General features: G+C 40.7%; 1 protein-coding gene across 1 annotated transcript in view; it reads right to left on the reverse strand.

The window, feature by feature from the left end:
• LOC139749130 (uncharacterized) overlaps positions 1-22,928 on the reverse strand; it is a 191,519-nt gene that overhangs the window by 130,093 nt on the left and 38,498 nt on the right. The window contains exons 2-4 of the mRNA XM_071662751.1: positions 21,541-21,746; positions 8,950-9,147; positions 1,020-1,171 (exon numbers count right to left, since the gene is read on the reverse strand). Of these exons, the coding sequence (XP_071518852.1) occupies positions 1,020-1,171; positions 8,950-9,147; positions 21,541-21,625 (435 nt within the window). The 5' untranslated portion in view covers positions 21,626-21,746. The remainder of the gene's footprint in view (positions 1-1,019; positions 1,172-8,949; positions 9,148-21,540; positions 21,747-22,928) is intronic.

The following is a 22,928-nucleotide window of genomic DNA, read 5'->3' on the forward strand; positions in this document are numbered from 1 at the left end:
TGCCGGCTTTCATCTTCCGCAAAGCTTTTACTACCTCTTCTCTGTTTACCAACTCATTTTCCCTAACCCTCGCACTTTGCACACCACCTCGACCAAAACACCCTATATCTGCCACTCTATCATCAAACACATTCAACAAACCTTCAAAATACTCACTCCATCTCCTTCTCACATCACCACTACTTGTTATCACCTCCCCATTTGCGCCCTTCACTGAAGTTCCCATTTGCTCCCTTGTCTTACGCACTTTATTTACCTCCTTCCAGAACATCTTTTTATTCTCCCTAAAATTTAATGATACTCTCTCACCCCAACTCTCATTTGCCCTTTTTTTCACCTCTTGCACCTTTCTCTTGACCTCCTGTCTCTTTCTTTTATACGTCTCCCACTCAATTTCATTTTTTCCCTGCAAAAATCGTCCAAATGCCTCTCTCTTCTCTTTCACTTAAATGGGGGGAGGGCCTAGTAAATTTGACCTCTGATGCAACAACCAAATCTTGATACAAAGCTAAAAGTGTTGTTCTAATCCACTGCCAATTTTGTCTCAATCCATGGCCAGTGAAAGCAACAGTGCAATAACTCTCACAGAGCTGAAGCTATGAAATGAGTGTGAAAACAAAATTTGAAAATAATGACCTAAAACATTAACTTAATAACCACACTTTTGTATGCAACATATTGTATAATTATGGCAGAATCTCATACAAAATTTATGGCCAATGGTGAGAATGTTAAAGATAACTTACATAAAAACTGAAGGGAAGACTACACAGAAAGGTTCAATGAATACTATGTACTACCTCATCTTTGATGCAAGGGTACAAACAACCAAGTAAAGAATCTTAACATATTTTGAAACAACTTTCAAAGGAAATTGGATATAATTATACAATTAATGACAATCTTTAAATCAATTTCAACTGAATTTTGAAACAACTTTCAAAGGAAATTGGATATAATTATACAATCAATGACAGCCTTTAAATCAATTTCAACTGACATATGAATTTATGTCATACTCGATAAGTGCATTTATCCTTGATGCGTTCCCAACGAGGAGGACGGGTGTTAGAGATGCACTGTACCACTGGTTGCATTCCCTGGGAAAACAACTTGGACTGCTTATTCAGATTCATCACATTCAGTCGCACACGGCTTCCCACATTACCACCTGTAAATAATGGCCTGATCAGTGAATGGAAAACACAATTACCTTTCTACTTTTTAGTGTTTATCACTATATATGACTGGCTGTTGAATCAATCTAATCCAGAATTAAAATATGATCCCATTAGTAGGTCATGCAATGACTCTATGTAAGCCTTTCCTTTTAGGCACAGACTATCATTACAAAATGAAGAAAAGTAAAGGACTTAATCTTTGTCTAGCAAATGAAATCCAAGAATCCATATCTGGATTTTCATTTCATCAACATCTAGCTTTCCAAATGCACATATAAGCTAAATCATGATAAATATATCTATTTTTCATTTATTATACTTTGTCGCTGTCTCCAACATAAGCAAGGTAGCACAAGTAAAGAGACGAAAGAATGGCTCAACCCATCCACATACACATGTATATACATACATGTCCACACACGCACGCATACATACCTATACACCTCAACATATACATATATATCCACGTTGGAAAGGATCACAATTTTGCGCGTGTTTCCTTTTCCCCGTGGACTCATAGGAATATATATCCATGCACAGACATATACATATATACACATGTACATAATTCATACTGTCTGCCCTTATTCATTCCCATCGCCACCCCACCACACATGAAATGACACCCCCTCCCCCTGCATGTGCGCGAGGTAGCGCCAGGAAAAGACAACAAAGGCCACCTTCATTCACATTCAGTCTCTAGCTGTCATGTATAATGCACCAAAACCACAGCTCCCTTTCCACATCCAGGCCCCACAGAACTTTCTATCGTTTACCCCAGATGCTTCACATGCCCTGGTTCAATCCACTGACAGCATGTCAAGCCCAGTATACCACATCGCTCCAATTCACTCTATTCCTTGCATGCCTTTCACCCTCCAGCATGTTCAGGCCCCGATCACTCAAAATCTTTTTCACTCCATCTTCCCCCCTCCAATTTGGTCTCCCACTTCTCCTCATTCCCTCCACCTCTGACACATATATCCTCTTGGTCAATCTTTCCTCACTCATTCTCTCCATGTGACCAAACCATTTCAAAACACCCTCTTCTGCTCTCTCAACCACACTCTTTTTATCACCACACATCTCTCTTACCCTTTCATTACTTACTCAATCAAACCACCTCACACCGCATATTGTCTGCAAACATCTCATTTCCAGCACATCTACCCTCCTCTGCACAACTCTATCTATAGCCCACGCCTTGGAACCATATAACATTGTTCGAACCACTATTCCTTCAAACATACCCATTTCTGCTTTCCAAGATAACGTTCTTGACTTCCACACATTTTTCAACGCTCCCAGAACTTTCGCCCCCTCCCCCACCCTATGAATCACTTCCGCTTCCATGATTCAATCCACTGCTAAATCCAATCCCAGATATCTAAAACACTTCACTTCCTCCAGTTTTTCTCCATTCAAACTTACCTCCCAACTGACTTGTCCCTCAGCACTACTGTATCTAATAACCTTGTTCTTATTCACATTTACTCTCAGCTTTCTTCTTTCACACACTTTACCAAACTCAGTCACCAACTTCTGCAGTTTCTCACTCAAATCAGCCACCAGCACTGTAACATCAGCGAACAACAACCGACTCACTTCCCAAGCTCTCTCATCCACAACAGACTGCATACTTGCCCCTCTTTCCAAAACTCTTGCATTCACCTCCCTAACAACCCCATCCATAAACAAATTAAACAACCATGGAGACATCAAGCACCCCTGCTGCAAACCAACATTCACTGAGAACCAGTCACTTTCCTCTCTCTTCCTACACGTACACATGCCTTACATCCTCAATAAAAACTTTTCACTGCTTCTAACAACTTGCCTCCCACACCATATATCCTTAATACCTTCCACAGAGCATCTCTATCAACTCTGTCATATGCCTTCTCCAGATCCATAAATGCTACATACAAATCCATTTGCTTTTCTAAGTATTTCTCACATACATTCTTCAAAGCAAACACCTGATCCACACATCCTCTACCACTTCTGAAACCACACTGCTCTTCCCCAATCTGATGTTCTGTACATGCCTTCACCCTCTCAATCAATACCCTCCCATATAATTTACCAGGAGTACTCAACAAACTTATACCTCTGTAATTTGAGCACTCACTTTTATCCCCTTTGCCTTTGTACAATGGCACTATGCAAGCATTCTGCCAATCCTCAGGCACCTCACCATTAGTCATACATACATTAAATAACCTTACCAACCAGTCAACAACACAATCACCTCCCTTTTTAATAAATTCCACTGCAATACCATCCAAACCCGTTGCCTTGCCAGCTTTTATCTTCCGCAAAGCTTTTACTAGCTCTTCTCTGTTTACCAAATCATCCTCCCTAACCCTCTCACTTTGCACACCACCTCGACCAAAACACCCTAAACCTGCCACTCTATCATCAAACACATTCAAAAAACCTTCAAAATACTTACTCCATCTTCTCCTCACATCACCACTACTTGTTATCACCTTCCCATTAGCCCCCTTCACTGATGTTCCCATTTGTTCCCTTGTCTTATGCACTTTATTTACCTTCTTCCAAAACATTTTTTATTTTCCCTAAAATTTAATGATACTCTCTCACCCCAACTCTCATTTGCCCTCTTTGTCACCTCTTGCACCTTTCTCTCGACCTACTGCCTCTTTCCTTTATACACCTCCCACTCATTTGCATTATTTCCCTGCAAAAATCGTCCAAATGCCTCTCTCTTCTCTTTCACTAATTATCTTACTTCTTCATCCCACCACTCACTGCCCTTTCTAATCTGCCAACCTCCCACGCTTCTCATGCCACAAGTATCTTTTGTGCAAGCTATCACTGCTTCCCTAAATACATCCCATTCCTCCCCCACTCCCCTTACCTCCTTTGTTCTCACCTTTTCCCATTCTGTACTCAGTCTCTCCTGGTACTTCCTCACACAAGTCTCCTTCCCAAGCTCACTTACTCTCACCACTCTCTTCACCCCAACATTCTCTCTTCTTTTCTGAAAACCTCCAAAAATCTTCACCTTCACCTCCACAAGATAATGATCAGACATCCCTCCAGTTGCACCTCTCAGCACATTATCATCCAAAAGTCTCTCTTTCACACACTTCTCAATTAACATGTAATCCAATAATGCTCTCTGGCCATCTCTCCTACTTACATACGTATACTTATGTATATCTCTCTTTTTAAATCAGGTATTCCCAATCACCAGTCCCTTTTCAGCACATAAATCTGCAAGCTCTTTACCATTTCCATTCACAAAACTGAACACCCAATGTACACCAATTATTCCCCCAACTGCCCCATTACTCACCTTTGCATTCAAATCACCCATCACTATAACCCAGTCTCGTGCATCAAAACTACTAACACACTCATTCAGCTGCTCCCAAAACACTTGCCTCTCATGATCTTTCTTCTCATGCCTAGGTGCATATGCACCAATAATCACCCATCTCTCTCCATCAACTTTCAGTTTTACCCATATCAATCTAGAGTTTACTTTCTTACACTCTTATCACATACTCCCACCACTCCTGTTTCAGGAGTAGTGCTACTCCTTCCCTTGCTCTTGTCCTCTCACTAACCCCTGACTTTACTCCCAAGACATTTCCAAACCACTCTTTCTCCTTACCCTTGAGCTTCTTTTCACTCAGAGGCAAAACATCCAGGTTCCTTTTCTCAAACATACTACCTATCTCTCCTTTTTCTCATCTTGGTTACATCCACACACTTTTAGATACCCCAATCTGAGCCTTCGAGGAGGATGAGCACTCCCTGCATGACTCCTTCTTCTGTTTCCCCTTTTAGAAAGTTAAAATACAAGGAGAGGAGGGTTTCTAGCCCCCACTCCCGGGAATATAGCATTCTACAACACTGGATATTAGGTTCCAATGGAAATGGAAGATTATTGCATCTATAACAATCTATTTTTTCAGGTTTAAGCTAACATAAACGAAAATATAGTAAAGTAATGATGATGTCAACTTCTTTTCACTATATTCTATGGACAATTGAAAGAACATACATAAGGAATCAATGAAATGCATAAAACCTGAACTTAGTTACAAAGTTCAGAAAACTGACTGAACTAAAAAGATAGGCAATATATGAAGTAAAAACTGGAATGCACTGAAGCTTTCATGATGTGCAATTTCATAGACTGGAAGTTTAAGATTACATGAAAATATCATAACAGCTGCAGACTCATACACTTCAAAACCCTCTCAGAATTGGGGAAAAATCACACATCAAACTGAGGCTGCTCCTTAAAAAAAATGTCAGTGAATTTATCAAATAAGAAGCCAAATGAAGTAAGATTAAATAAATCCAATAACAAATCTAGTTTAAGGTAATACAGTAAGACTAACTAGATGATCACTGCAACTGTCTTTAAGGCATGCAATAGGTTCATCATGATTGACTGATCCAGTATGTTAGATATAATATGTCCAGTAACAAAATCATCATGCAAATGAGACAGATGGGCCTGCAAAAGTATTACTCTGCAGCCGTCTCATATCTAAGTGCATGCACCGTCTTGTATGCAAAATTAGTTTTCTGGATACAGAGAATTTTATGCTGTTTTCATTTCTACTTGGAATTACTGTAGGACTATCAATTGTAAAGTCAAGCACACTTTCATAAAGAAGAAATAGTGCTGATCTGACTTCAACAAACAAATCTCTCAGATCCTGAACCAGAAATTTCAACAATAACCTATGCAATTCAACCTCTCCTCCTCTCATCCAACCTAATCAATCTACAGTCAACTCTCAAACCAAAAATGACATTCTTTGGGTACTTTATTTCACTCTAATTCAAATTTAGATGATTGTACTTCTAACCCTCTGCCCCAGTCTCCTCCCACTGAAATTTGCTATTTCTAATTTCCTTGTGCAAGGTCCTCCAAGTATTCTCCCAGTTCCAGGTGGACAAGGTCTATGCCCTAGATGACCTACCACCTTCCGAGTCTTAATGGTGTGAACCTCTGGGCAAGATCTGATCCTATCTATCTACATCTCTGATGCCTATTCTCTCTGGAAACTCCCATCAAGGGGGTGGCCTCGGCAAAAGTCTCAACTTATCAATGCCCTTACATGCCTCCCTCGCACACACCATCAAATTCTTCCACCATTTCTCTCCCTCTAGTAGTCTTCCACTCTGTTTTTCTATGTCACAGGGGGTCTTAATCTCATATCAACCCCCTTAATCATACTATCACAAACTCTCCTTGTAAACTCCACATCCTACATTCTTTCTACATGCCCAAACCACCTCAAAGTATTATGCTTCACCCACTCTACCATTCCAAATTTCATTCCCTTGGCATTCCCCATTATACCAAATCTCTCATACATTCCCTCATTCCATCTTGTCATACTACATACTTCTCTAAAATAACTCATCTCCACAACCTAGATTCTTGACTTCTGTGACTGATTCCATGTTCAAGTTTCAGCTGGATAGGTCAGGGTTGGAATGACTATGCTGTCCCTCAATCCTTTCTTCACTTCTAAACTTACACCTCTACCCTTCACTACTATATTAAAGGACCCATTGACCCTTCTACCATGTGCCCTATATCACTTTCCAAAATCTGTATTTTCACTCCACATTCTTTTAAACACCATCACTTTGCTTTTAGTTGTATCTACCGTCAATTGCCTAAACTTACATGCATCATAAAACACATAAAACACACTTACAGCCTTCTGCAACTTCTCTTCACTCTTAGCAAATAAAACATCATCCAGAAACAGGGTTGTCACAAGACACCATACCTCACCATAGAACACCATCTCTGCACCCCTCATTCCCGACACCATACGTCACCAAAGAACACCATCTCTGCACCCCTCATTCCCAAGTTTTGTTTTCATTTCTTTGATCACTCCATCCATGTTTATGTTCAAATGCCACAGTGACATCACATAGCCATGCCTCACACCCATATGTATCCTGAAACTTTCATTCAACTCTCTCTCAACTCTTACATGTGCATTTGCTTTCTATAGAAGGTTTTTACACCATTTAACAGTTGTCGCCTACCCCATAAATCCTTAAAACATCCCATAAAGCATTCTATTCAACTATGTCATACACTTTCTACAGATCCATAAAAGCTGCATACAGCTTCTTACCTTTTGCTAAATACCTTTCCGCAGTTATTCTCACTCTAAAAATCTGTTCTACACATCCCCTACCTCTGCAAAAACCCCTTGGTCCTCACTTGTTCTGCATTCAGTCACTTCCATTACTCTAACAATCAACACTCTTGCATACACTTATCCTGGTATACTTTACATTTGTTTTTTCATAGGTGGTCACTGTTTCCCATGTCAGCAAGGTAGTGACAGGAACAGATGAAAGGCCACATCTGCTCACATCCATTCTCTAACTGAAACCAAAGCTCCCTATCCACATCCAGGCCCCACAGACCTTTCCATGGTTTACTCCAGATGTATCACATGCCCTGGTTCAGTCCACATACAGCACATTTACCCCAGTATACCACATCATTCCAAGTCACTCTATCCTGTGCATACCTCCTGCATGTTCAGGCCCTAAAAGCTCAAAATCTTTTTCACTCCATTCTTCCATCTCCAATTCAGTCTCCCCATTCTTCTTGTTCCCTCCACTTCTGATGCATATATCCTCTTTGTCAACCTTTCCTCACTCATTCTTTCCATGTTGCTAAACCATTTCAGCACACCCTCTTCTGCTCTCTCAACTCCACTCTTTTTATCACGGATTTTCTCTCATACCCTTTCATTACTTATTTGATCAAAACACCTCACACAACACACTGTCCCCAAACATCTCATTTCCAACACATCTACCCTCCTCCATACATCCTTCTCCACAGCCCATGTCTAGCATCCATATAATATTGCTGGGGCTACTATTCCTTCAAACATAACCATTTCTACACTCCTAGATAACATTCTCTTTTTCCACATGTTCTTCAGTGCTCCCAAAACCTTCGCCCCCTTTCCCTTCCACTTCCATGGTTCCATTTGCTGATATGTCCACCCCTAGATATCTAAAGCACTTCACTGCCTCCAATTTTTCTCCATTCAAGCTCTCACCCCCAACTAACCTGTCCCTTAACCCCAGTGAGACTAATAACCTTGCATTTATTCACATTCACTCTCAACTTTCTCCTTTCACACACTCTTCCAAACTCAGTCACCAACTTCAACAGTTCCTCACTCGAATCTGCTACCAGTGCTGTATCATCAGCAAACAACAAATGACTCTTTTCCCAGGCCCTCTCATCCCCACACACTGCATACTCCCCCCTGTCTCCAAAACTCTTGCATTTAACTCCCTCACCACCACCACTTCACAAACTTATTCCTCTATAAGTGCTACATACATCCTTAGCACCTTTTCCTTTGATTAAAAGAACATTAATAATTTTCATCCAATCCTCAGGCACAACCTTCTGCTTCCATGCTAAATTACATACCAAATACATTCATTCTGTCACACTTTCTCAATACTTCAACCTTTCAGCCATAATCCCATCCACTCTTGGTACCTTTACTGCACTCCATCTCATCACAATCCTTTTTACCTACCTTCTTAGGATACTACATAAGGTATCCGGATATGATTACACCTGATATTATTTCAGTGAATATTTACCATCCTATGAAGATTTAAGAATATTTCTATATAACCTGAAGAAATTCTCTAGCTCATCTACGACATTCAAAATAATCCAAAAGAATGTTCAGGACAAACATACCTTTGATACCAAAGAAGAACCAAGTTCGGTTGTTGTTTTCATACTCTGTTCCTGCACAATCTGGACGAGTCCACAGATTAAACTCATGGTTAACAGGCATGGGATCAACAGTGGGCTGGCCTGATGGTGTTGTCTTGTGTGCCTTGCGTCCACTACTAAGAGAAGGGGCACCTTGGTTTGGTACAGCATGACCAGAGCCTGGAATTTAAAAATATCAAATTTAAGATGCTTTTATTGTGGTCTCAACAATCAGTCAACAGGAAGTGCATTAGATATAAATAGTTGGTGACAATCAAACATCAAAACTCCTCATGATCAAGGAATAAGTTAGAAAGAGATGAGTTAATTAACACAAATTCCTCAATTGTCTTGTGTTCACCTCACAGAGACATACAAATTACATCACTTCATGCCCAATGGGCATGGCCAGCTTCCTGAGCACTGCAGGAGCTCCACAGAAAAGGATCATGAGGCAGGAAGGTAAAGATGTCTATCTATCTACCTATATCTTTGATGCATGTTCCCACAAGAACTCCCATCATGGGGTGGTCACAGCAAAGGAGTCTCCACTTATCTCTGACCTTACATGCATCCCTCGCATAAACCATTTCACACAATCTTCCACCATTTCTTTCCCTCCAGCATTCTTCCACTCAATTTGCCCATGTCACAGGTGGTCTTCCTCTCACACAAACCCCTTAAATTGTACTATCATACACTCTCCTTATAAACTCCCACTCTTGCATTCTTTCCACATGCACAAACTACCTCAAAGTATTATATTTCACCCACCCTACCACTCCACAATTCATTCCCTCTGCATTCCCTGCCATACCATATCTCTCATACTCCCTTTCATTTCTACCTTCATTCCATCTTGTCATACCACATGCTCTTCTCGAACAGCTCATTTCCAAAGCCTGGTACTTTGACCTCTGTGACTCATTCCAAGTCCATGTCTCAGCTGCATAGGTCAGGGTTTGGAGGACTATGCCATCCCTTAATCCTCTCTTTATCCCTATACTTACACCCCTATCCTTCATTACTACATTAGGAAACCCTATGACTCTTCTATCCTGTACGGCTCTCCCCCTTATCTCTCCTTCTATATTGCCAAACTTACCCAAGAAAGCTCCCAACTACTTAAATTCCCTCACCTCTTTCAGTCTTTCTCCCGACATATCCAAAGCACAACTTAATACATTCTTCATTCACTCTATATGGTTTTACAAAATGTACACTTTCACTCTGTTTCCTTTCAAACACAATTACTCTACTTTTACAAGCATTCATCTTTTGTCGCCTGTGCTGAAAGACATTATAACACCCACGATCTTCTGCAACTCCTCTTCACTCTCATTAAACAACATAGTATCATCCACAAATAGGCTTGCCATTAGCCACCATATCTTACCCTCACACTCTATCTCTATACCCCTTTTCCCTAATTTGGCTTTCATCTCTCTTATCATTCCACCCAAATAAATATCAAAAAGCCATGGTGACATCACACAGCACTGCCTCACACCCACAGGTATACTGAAACATGCTCAATTCTCCATCCACTCTTACAAAAGCATATACTCCTCTATAGAGGGCTTCCATATCATCCAATAGTTGCCCCCCTATCCCATGTATCTTAACACATTCCATAAAGAATTTCACTTGACTCTGTCATGTGCTTTCTTCACACCCATAAAAGTTGCATGCAGCTTCTTACCTTTCACTAAATATTTTCCATGGTCATTTTACCACAAAAATCTGATCCACAGATCCCCTAATTTTCCTAAATCCCCTTGCTCCTCACTTATTCAGCATTCAATCACTTCCATCATTCTATGAAACAACATTTTTGCAACTTTTCCTATTTTACTAAACAGACTTATTCCTCTATAATTGCTAAACACATCCTCAGCACCTTTTCCTTTGAATAAAGGAAAAAAAATAACTTTCATCCAATCCTCAAGCACTACCTCCTGTTTCAATGCTAAATTACATATCAGACGCATCCATTCTATCACATTTTCTCCACCATACTTCAGTATTTCAGCTGTGATCCCATCCATTCTAAGAACCTTTCCTACCTTCAACCTCATTACTGCCCTTCTTACCTCCCAATTGCTATAGGCCTTTGTACTTGGATCCTCTTCCTTCCATCCTCCATACCTGTAGATGTAACAACTGCTGCCTCCCCTTTCACCACAGTCATCAGTTTTTCAAAATACTCTTTCCACCTTCCTTTCACTTCCTCCTTTTGATTCAAAAACTCCCCTTCCTTACTTCTCACGTATACAATTACACTCTTACTTCTACTTGTTTCCTTTTTCACCTCCTTCCAGTATAATTTCTTATTATCCCAAAACTTTTCACTCAACTTTCTTCCAATATCTTCATCTAATCTTTCTTTGCTTTCCTCTATCAGCTTCTTAACATCCTGCTTACACATTTTATATTCCTCTCTCTTCCTTTGCAAAAATTTCACTTGTATATTCCTTATGAGAAATCTACCATATTCCTTTTTCTTCTTTTCCACATACATTTCTTCCATCCATCATACATTGCCTTTTTTATTCCTATATCTCATTACCTTGTATCCAATTACTACCAACTACTAATTCTACAACCTTTAGCAGTATTTCTCTAAACATTTTAAACACCTCATTTACACATGATTTTATCCCTACAATCACTGCAATTTCACCAAAGCTTTCAGTTATCTTCCTCTCATACTCCATCCTCCTCCCTGCATTTTTTCTTAATGATCTTCTCGCTTGTCAACACTTTTACCTCTCCATTCTCCCTTACAACATACCTCTACTTCTCTCTGGTCCTCATCCCATGAACTGTAAAACGATCAGTCTTCAAAGAATGCTCTCACTATTCTAACATTTAGAATGGCCTTTCTGAATCTTTCATTAACTGCCACATAGTCAATCAAAGCCTTTTGCTCTTTTCTTCCACCATTCCCTATCCATGTACACCTGTGTATCATCTTGTGCTGAAACAAGGTGTTTGCAAAGATCAAACACCTCTCAAAACAACCATCCAAATGATGACTTCCATCCTCATTTATTCTAGGCACTCCCCATTTATCAACTATCTCGCCAATTTCATCACATCCCACTTTCACATTCATATCATCAATTACGACAACATTTCTCTCATTCTCAAAACTGTTTATCAAGTCATTCAAATTTCTCCAGAAATGTTTCATTTCATCCTTACTGTGTAGAGTCTTCATATTCATAGGCACATATATACATACCCATGCATACTTCACAATTCCAATCTTTTCTCTTATCCACACTATTCTTGATCCATTCCATCAATGCTCTGCAACACCCTCACACACACTAAGTGACAGCAGAACTGCACATCTGTCTTTCTCTCTCCCTCATAATTTCATGTATTCCTGTCCATATTCCACCTCCTCCTGTAACTTCATTCACCATTTCCATTTTCACTCCCATACCCCCTACCCAAGAATATCTGTTTCCCCAGTCCCCAGTGCATCCACAAGCTCCCTACTTTTACTCTCACCAGTTGTCCCATCTACATTCAGCATCATCACTCTCAATTGCGAGTCTTTTTTGCTTCTCAGCACAAATTGTAGACTCCACTGCTGCTTCATAACCTTTTGTGCCTCACCCTTGACAGGCTACTAGTAGAAGGAAACTCCAGCACAGTGTTTCCAAAGGCAGTGAGGCTCCAATATTGTCCAGAAAACCTAAAATGTCCCAAAAAACCTGAGGTGTCTGTTTGTATCTAAAGAGATGGCCCTGATGGAGTTAGGCAATGCCTCCCCCTTCAGTTCTACCCCTAAGAGATGTAATAATGAGGTCACTGCAAGAAGGCAGGGTAAGACTTGGATACTCTAAAAAACTAGGGTATCCCCTTGAGGCACTGAAACTTGAAAACTTTCCCCAATTTTGTACCTATTCATAGTAGCAGCACCTCCTAACTTCATTGGTTGTGATACTGCCAAAGAGCAAAGATGTATATAAGATATCTATCATATTATTCATTATACTTAACCGCCGTCTCCCACGTTAGCGAGGTAGCGCAAGGAAACAGATGAGGAATGGCTAACCCACCCACATACACATGTATGTCTGTACATGCCCACACACACACACACACACACACACACACACACATATATACATACATATACATTTCAACGTGTACATAAATGTACATTTCAACGTATCTATTATTCATTATACTTTGTCACTGTCTCTCATATTAGCGAGGTAGCGCAAGGAAACAGACGAAAGAATGGCCCAATCCACCCACATGCACATGTATATACATACACGTCCACATACGCACATACACATACCTATACATTTCAACGTATACATATGTATACATAAACAGACTTATCCATATATACACACGTACATAATTCATACTTGCTGCCTTTATTCATTCCCGTCGCCACCCCACCACACATGAAATGACAACCCCCCTCCCCCGTAAGTGCTTGAGGTAAAGCTAGGAAAAGACAACGAAGGCCACATTTGTTCTCACTCAGTCTCCAGCTGTCATGTATAATGCACCGAAACCACAGCTCCCTTTCCACATCCAGGCCCCACGAAACTTTCCATGGTTCACCCCAGATGCTTCAAATGCCCTGGTTCAATCCATTGACAGCATGTTGACCCCGGCATACCACATTGTTCCAATACACTCTATTCCTTGCACGCCTTTCACCCTCCTGCATGTTCAGGCCCCAATCGCTTCAAAGCTTTTTCACTCCATCCTTCCACCTCCAATTTGGTCTCCCACTTCTCCTCATTCCCTCCACCTCTGACACATATGTCCTCTTGGCCAATCTTTCCTCACTCATTCTCTCCATGTGACCAAACCATTCCAAAACACCCTCTTCTGCTCTCTCAACCACACTCTTTTTATTAACCACACATCTCTCTTACCATTTCATTACTTAATCAAACCACCTCACACCAAATATTGTCCTGAAACATCTCATTTCCAACACATCCACCCTCCTCTGCACAAACCTATCTACAGCCCACGCCTCGCAGCCATATAACTATGTTGGAACCACTATTCCTTCAAACATACCCATTTTTGCTTTCCGAGATAATGTTCTCACCTTCCACACATTTTTCAACACTCCCAGAATTATTGCCCCCTCCCCCACCCTGTGACTCACTTCTGCTTCCATGGTTCCATCTACTGCCAAATCCAACCCCAGATATCTAAAACACTTCACTTCCTCCAGTTTTTCTCCTTTCAAACTTACCTCCCAACTGACTTGTCCCTCTACCCTATTATACCTAATAACCATGCTCTCATTCACATTTACTCTCAGCTTTCTTCTTTCATGCACTTTAGCAAACTCAGTCACCAGCTTCTGCAGTTTCTCACCTGAATCAGCCACCAGCGCTTATCATCAGAGAACAACAACTGACTCACTTCCCGAGCCCTTTCATCCACAACAGACTGCATTTATTCCCCTCTCTCCAAAACTCTTGCATTCACCTCCCTGTCCCTCTCACTTCACACACCACCCCGACCAAAACACCCAACATCTGCCACTCTATCATCAAATACTTTCAACAAACCTTCAAAATATTAACTCCATCTTCTCACTTCATTACCACTTGTTATTACCTCCCCATTTGACCTCTTCACCGATGTTCCCATTTGTTCTCTTGTCTTACGCACGCTACTCACCTCCTTCCAAAACATTTCATTATTCTCCCTAAATTTAAATGATACTCTCTCACCCCAACTCTCATTTGCCCTCTTTTTCACCTCTTGCATCTTTCTCTTGACCTCCTGCTGCTTTCTTTTATACATCTCCCAGTCATTCACAATACTTTCCAGCAAAAATCATCCAAACACCTCTCTCTTCTCTTTCACTAACAATCTTTCTTCTTCATTCCACCATTTACTACCCTTTCTAATCTGCCTGCCTTCCACCTTTCTCATGCCACATGCATCTTTTGCACAAGCCATCACTGCTTCCCTAAATACTTCCCATTCCTCCCCCACTCCCCTTACTTCATTTGCTCTAACTTTTTGCCATTCTGCACTCAATTACTTCTGGTACTTCCTCACGCAAGTCTCCTTTCCAAGCACTTTTACTCTCACCACTCTTCACCCCAAGATTCTCTCTTCTTTTCTGAAAACCTCTACAAATCTTCACCTTCGCTTCCACAAGATAGTGATCAGACATCCCTCCAGTTGCCCCTCTCAGCACATTAACATCCAAAAGTCTTTCTTTTACACACCTATCAATTAACATGTAATCTAATAATGACCTCTGGCCATCTCTCCTAATCCCATACGTATACTTATGCATATCTCTTTTTAAACCAGATATATTCCCAATCACCAGTTTTTTATCAGCACAAATCCACAAGCTCTTCACCATTTCCATTTACAACACTGAACACCCCATGTATACCAATTATGCACTCAACTGCCACATTACTCACCTTTGCATTCAAATCACCCATCATTATAACCCATTCTCATGCACATAAACTACTAACACACTCACTCAGCTGCTCCCAAAACACTTGCCTCTCATGATCATTCTTTTAATGACCAGGTGCATAGGCACCAATTATCACCCATCTCTCTCCATCCACTTTCAGTTTTACCCATATCAGAGTTCACTTTCTTACACTCTGTCACATATTCCCACAACTCCTGCTTCAAAAGGAGTGCTACTCCTTCCTTTGCTCTTGTCCTCTCATCAACCCTGACTTAACTCCCAAGACATTCCCACACCACTCTTCCCCTTTACCCTTGAGCTTCATTTCACTCAGAGCCAAAACATCCAAGTTCCTTTCCTCAAACATACTACCTATCTCTCCTTTTTTCTCATCTTGGTTAAATCCTCACACATTTAGACACCCCAATCTGAGCCTTTGAGGAGGATGAGCACTCTCCACATGACTCCTTCTTCTGTTTCTCCTTTAAGAAATTTAAATACGAGGAGGAGGGTTTCCAGCCCCCCACTCCCACCCCCTTTAGTCGCTTTCTACGACATGCAAGGAATACGTGGGAAGTATTTTTTCTCCCCTGTCCCCAAGGATGTAAGATGTATACACATATTAGGTAGTAGTTGTTAGGCAGCCAATGACCATGGAGGTATATTACTGGTAGTGCCTGCCTGGGTTAGTGATGGAAGTATAGTGAGCCAGCTTTTCACTGTTTGTCAAGTTGCACTCCTCAGACCCAGGTAGTTTTTCATTCTTCCTCACCCACATGTGAACTGCTGGCATTCCGTGCGCAAACATAAAAGCTCTTCTTGTCACATTTACCACTTAACACTAAACTCACTCAAATCATTCATTATAACTCTAGATTTTACTGTAGTAAGCACTATGCATTAACCCTGTCTTTTGGCAAAATGGTAGAAGCAATAGATTAAAGTAATATGTAGAAACATTAAGGAGCATGAGGTGGAAACATTAGGTAGAACCAGGTGGTAGGACCATTATGCAGGAGCATTTGGTAGAAGTAGAAGGCTACAACATTAAGCTGGAACTGTAGGTAAACATATTAGGTAGAAGTAGTCAGTAGGAACATTAGGTAAAAGCCTCTGGAAACACTGCACTAGAGTTGCTCTCTGTCAGTGGCCTGTTAAGGGTCAAACACTACAGGATAACAAGAAGCACTGGAGTTTACCAGTTACGGAGACTCTTTTGCCATGGCCACCCCCTTCAGGGAGGTCTCAGAGGGAATTGGTGTCAGAGATATAGATATACAGATAGATAAAAAAGAAAACCTCATGCTTGCCTGCCATTTCCTGCATTAGCAAGGTAGTGCCAGGAACAGACGAAAAAATTTTGAATTCACTCACATCAATTCTCTAGTTGTCATGTGCAATGCACTGAAACCACAGCCCCTATCCACAACCGAGCTCTACAGACCTTTTTATGGTTTCCCCTAACTGCTTCAAATGCCCTGATTCAGTCCTATATACCACATCGTTCTAATTCACTTTATTCTGTGCGTGCCTTTGGCCCCTCTTTCATGTTCAGGCCCTGATCACTCAAAATCTTTTTCTCTTCATCTTTCCATTCCAAATCTGTTTACCATTTCCCATGTTAAAAAGGTATCACCAGAACAGACAAAGAAAATTGCCTTCTTTGCTCAAATCAATTCTTTACCTGTCATGTATTACGCACCAAGACTATAGCCACCTATCCACAACAGGGCCCCACAGACATATCTGTGGTTCCTGCCCCGGCTTCTTCATATGCCCTGGTTCAGTCTACTGGCAGCATATCACCCTCTGTATTCCATATTTCTCCAATTCATTTCATTCAGTGCAAAACATTCATATTCGTTCAGGTTCTGCCCACTTAAAACCTTATTCACTCATTTCTTCCATTTCAAATTCAATCTCCTTTTCTTCTTGCCCCCTCCACTTCTGGCACACATATCCTCCTTGTCAACCTCTCCTCACTCATTATCTTCTTATGTTCGAACCATTTCAGAATACCCTCATTAGCTCTCTCAAACATACTCTTCTTACTAGCACACCTCTCCCTCACCATAGCATTACTTACTCCACAAACCCTCCTCATACACCATAACATCCTTGAACAATATATTTCCAACACAAATCCCAATTTTGTGCATTCTCATCTATAGCTCAAGATGTGCATCCATACAACACTGTTTGGACTAATATACCTTCAACTGTATCAATTTTTGTCCTTCCTGATGGTGACCTCTCTTCACACACATTCCTCAATGCTCCCAGAACCTCTGCCCCTTCACACATCCTATGACTTACCTCAGTTTACAGTATTCCATTCATAGCCATGTCCACTGCCAGGTATCTAAATAATTCACTTCCTCCAAGTTTTCTCCACTTAAATTCATAGCTAACTAAATAACTTGTCTCTCTGCACTGCCAAACCTAATAACCTTAATTCTATTCATGTTTACTCTGAACTCTCTCCTCTTAAATACTCTCCCAAACTCAGACACCAGCTTCTGCAGCTTCTCACATGAATCTGCCATCAGCACAATGCCAACAGCAAACAAGAGATGATTCACCTCCCAAGCCCCTTCACTCCCAACAGACTGCATACCTGCTCCTCTCCAAGACCCTTGCATTTACTTTCCAAATCATTCCATCCATAAACAAAGCAAAAACCTCAGTAACATCACACACTACTACCACACACCCACCTTCACCTACAACAACTCACACTCCTCTACCAACCTATACACGTACCTTATCATCTTGATTAAAACTCCTCATTGTTTCTCACATCTTTTCTCCTACACCATATATTCATTAAACCTTAAACACAGTATCTCTGTCAACCATATCATAAGCTCTCTCCAGATCCACAAAAACATATCCTTCTGTTTCTCACAATATTCTTCAAAGCAAACATCTGATCCACTCATCCTCTACTACACTTGAAACCATAAAAAAAAATCTCCCCAATCAGATGTTCTGTGTATACCACAACCCTCTCAATCAACACTCTTCTATCCAACTTACCAGGTACACTTAACAAACTTATATCTCACGCACCTTACCATGATCCACATTTACGTTGAAAAATCTAACTGATCAACTAACAACAAAGTCATACACTTTCTTAAGAAATTCAAGTCCAGTCCAGCCATCTTGCCACAATTCATCTTATGCTTGGCTTTCACCAACTTTTGCTCTTTCAACCTAATATATGGTCTGATTCTCTCATTCTGCATAACTTTCTGATGCAAATGTTCTAACCCTGCCATCCTATAATTAAACACACTCAACAATCCCTCAAAGTACCCACTCTATCTCTCCACTGCATGTTACACATTCCTCATTTGCCCCCTCCATTAATGTTTCCATTTGATCTCTTGATTTTCTCACACATTAATCTCCTTCCACAGCATTTTCTTATCCTCCCTAAAGTTTGATGATAATTACTCAGCCCAAATCTCAATTGCCCTCCATTTCAGCCCCAGCACCTTCCCCTTGACCTCCTGCAGCTTTCTCTTGTACATGTCCAAATCAGTTGCATTCCTTCCCTGTAAGTACCACTCATACACCTCTCTTTTCTCTTTACTTCATCATCCCACCACTCACTAACCTTTCTCACCTGCCCACCTCCCACCTTCTGCATGCTACATACTTCTCTCGCACAAACTAGCACTCCTTCCCTGAATATCTCCCATTCTTCAGCCACTCTTTTAGCTTTGTTTACTATCACCTTTTGCCATTCTGCACTCAATCTCTCTTTGTATTTCTTTACAAAGCTCACCTACTTTTGCCACACTCTTCTCACCAAAAAAATTTTCTGTTTTCTGAAAGCTTACACAAATTATCACCCTCACCTCCACCAAGTAATGATGAGACATACCAACAGTAGCCACTCTCAGCATATTTAAGTCCAAGAGTCCATCTAATGCATGTCAATTAATTGGTACATAAGGCAGTAATGCCCTTTTACCATCTTTCATACCTCACCCACATATTCTTCTGTATGTCCCTCTTTTTGAATAAGGTATTCCTAATCACACACTGAGTTTGGTAAAGTGTGTGAAAGAAGAAAGTTAAGAGTAAATGTGAATAAGAGCAAGGTTATTAGGTACAGTAGGGTTGAGGGTCAAGTCAATTGGGAGGTGAGTTTGAATGGAGAAAAACTGGAGGAAGTGAAGTGTTTTAGATATCTGGGAGTGGATCTGGCAGCGGATGGAACCATGGAAGCGGAAGTGGATCATAGGGTGGGGGAGGGGGTGAAAATTCTGGGAGCCTTGAAGAATGTGTGGAAGTCGAGAACATTATCTTGGAAAGCAAAAATGGGTATGTTTGAAGGAATAGTGGTTCCAACAATGTTGTATGGTTGCGAGGCGTGGGCTATGGATAGAGTTGTGCGCAGGATGATGGATGTGCTGGAAATGAGATGTTTGAGGACAATGTGTGGTGTGAGGTGGTTTGATCGAGTAAGTAACGTAAGGGTAAGAGAGATGTGTGGAAATAAAAAGAGCGTGGTTGAGAGAGCAGAAGAGGATGTTTTGAAATGGTTTGGGCACATGGAGAGAATGAGTGAGGAAAGATTGACCAAGAGGATATATGTGTCGGAGGTGGAGGGAACGAGGAGAAGAGGAAGACCAAATTGGAGGTGGAAAGATGGAGTGAAAAAGATTTTGTGTGATGGGGGCCTGAACATGCAGGAGGGTGAAAGGAGGGCAAGGAATAGAGTGAATTGGAGCGATGTGGTATACCGGGGTTGACGTGCTGTCAGTGGATTGAATCAGGGCATGTGAAGCGTCTGGGGTAAACCATGGAAAGCTGTGTAGGTATGTATATTTGCGTGTGTGGACGTATGTATATACATATGTATGGGGGTGGTTTGGGCCATTTCTTTCGTCTGTTTCCTTGCGCTACCTCGCAAACGCGGGAGACAGCGACAAAGCAAAAAAGAAAAAAAAAAAATTCCTAATCACCAGTTTTTTTCACCACACAGCTCCACAAGATGTACAACATTTCTACTGACTTTACTGAATACCCCATGCCCCCTAATTATACCCTCAACTACTACATCAGCCACTTTTGCATTCAGATCACCCATCACTAATACCCGATCTCCTATATCAAATCTGCTGACACACTCTCAGCTGCTCCAAAATCTCTTGTATCTCTTCATCATTCTTCTCTTGGCCAAGTGCATAAGCATATAATCATCCACCTCTTGTTATTAACTTTAAGTAGTATTTCTGTAATAAGGCTAACAGACTAACACATGTAAAAAGGACATATGGTAAGAAATGTATCATCACAAAGATGAATGAATGAGTCTTTTAAGCTGTCATATATGATGCATGATAACTGAAAGGTTGGCTAAGATGTTCAATAATATATCTGATGATACAGAGAGAAGAGCAAGACCATGGAAGAGAGGAACAAATGCAATGGGTGAAATAATTAGTATTAGAGATATTTCAGTTTAACAGAATCAAAGCAATGATCTCTGATCATGTGCAACTGAGTTCAATGGATGTATAAAAGTCAGTGAGTAAGAAACACATACACTAATGGTTCAACGTAGCAAATGGCATCAGTTAAAATAGGATTGAAATAAATGCCTGCATGCAACTTCATCTATTCATGTATATGAAAGACAGTTCAAAGTAAATGATAAATAGATAAAATGATGGAAAGATGGGTACCTAATCTGTATGTCATATTTCCTTCAATATACACACCAAAATCTTAATGAAATGCTCCAAAAATGTACCCAAAAACTATACGGTACAATTGTGTTATAATACACAAAAACATAAGCATGGATTCTTTTGATTTGGAGCCTTTACATATCCTAAATCTGTTGCTCTTTTTTTTTCAAAATGCAAAATTTTTAAGATTTCTTTGGAAAGTCACTGAGCTATAATGAAAGTTAATCAAAACACATAAATGTTCAATAGAAAATTAGTGATGATAAAATCATGTATCTATTTAACTAAGGTGACTTGCATATCAAGTACAATCTCACATTAAGACAATCCTGATGCATAGTGATCTTGACCCTGTGCACTAGAAAAATTTCCCTATCTAATGTACATTTTAACATTTCAGATTCTTACCTGGAGGGTCAACTTTCTCAACTCGAGCTAAATTACCACATTCAAAATTTGAGGTAAAAGTGAAGGATCCGATAGCTTCCTCCATCTCTGCTTTCTAGAGGATGATCATCTACGATGGGTTTCGATGTACTGTTGGACGGGCCAGCAATCCTCACTGTATATTCAGCAACAATGCTGGCCTTATCCTTTTCTCTCCTTACATGATGCTGCAAGTTAAAACAAAAAAATTAAACTGTTTTACCATTGAACAAATGGGAACATCAGTGAAAGGGGCTAATGGGGATGTGATAATAAGTAGTGATGATGTGAGAAGATGGAGTGAGTATTTTGAAGGTTTGTTGAATGTGTTTGATGATAGAGTGGCAGATATAAGGTGTTTTGGTCGAGGTGGTGTGCAAAGTGAGAGGGTTAGGGAGAATGATTTGGTAAACAGAGAAGAGGCAGTAAAAGCTTTGCGGAAGATGAAAGCCAGCAAGGCAGCGGATTTGGATAGTATTGCAGTGGAATTTATGAAAAAAAGATATGACTGTGTTGTTGACTGGTTGGTAAGGTTATTTAATGTATGTATGACTCATGGTGAGGTGCCAGAGGATTAGCGGAATGCTTGCATAGTGCCATTGTACAAAGGCAAAGGGGATAAAGGTGAGTGCTCAAATTACAGAGGCATAAGTTTGTTGAGTATTCCTTGGAAATTATATGGGAGGGTATTGATTGAGAGGGTGAAGGCATGTACAGAGCATCAGATTAGGGAGGAGGTGTATTGAAATGGTTTGGTCACATGGAGAGAATGAGTGAGGAAAGATTGACAAAGAGGATATATGTCTCAGAGGTGAAGGGAATGAGAAGTGGGAGACCAAATTCGAGGTGGAAGGATAGAGTGAAAAAGATTTTGAGTGATCGGGGCCTGAACATACAGAAGGGTAAAAGGCTTGCAAGGGATAGAGTGAATTGGAATGATGTGGTATACCGGGGTTGACGTGCTGTCAATGGATTGAACCAGGACATGTGAAGCATCTGGGGTAAACCATGGAAAGTTTTGTGGGGCCTGGATGTGGAAAGGGAGCTGTGGTTTTGGTGCATTACACATGACAGCTAGAGTCTGTTTATGGACAAATGTGGCCTTTGTTTTCCTTTCCTAGTGCTACCCCGCACGCACATGGGAGGAAGGGGGTGTCACTTCATGTGCGACGGGATGGCAGCGGGAATGGATGAAGGCAGCATGTATGAATATGTGCATGTGTATATATGTATACTTCTGTGTATGTATATGTGTGTATACATTGAAATGTATAGGTATGTATATGTGCGTGTGTGGAAGTTTATGTATATACATGTGTGTGTGGGTGGGTTGGGCCATTCTTTCATCTGTTTCCTTGCACTACCTCGCT

Source organism: Panulirus ornatus, chromosome 6 (genome assembly GCF_036320965.1).
Source record: "Panulirus ornatus isolate Po-2019 chromosome 6, ASM3632096v1, whole genome shotgun sequence".
Lineage (NCBI taxonomy): Eukaryota > Metazoa > Arthropoda > Malacostraca > Decapoda > Palinuridae > Panulirus > Panulirus ornatus.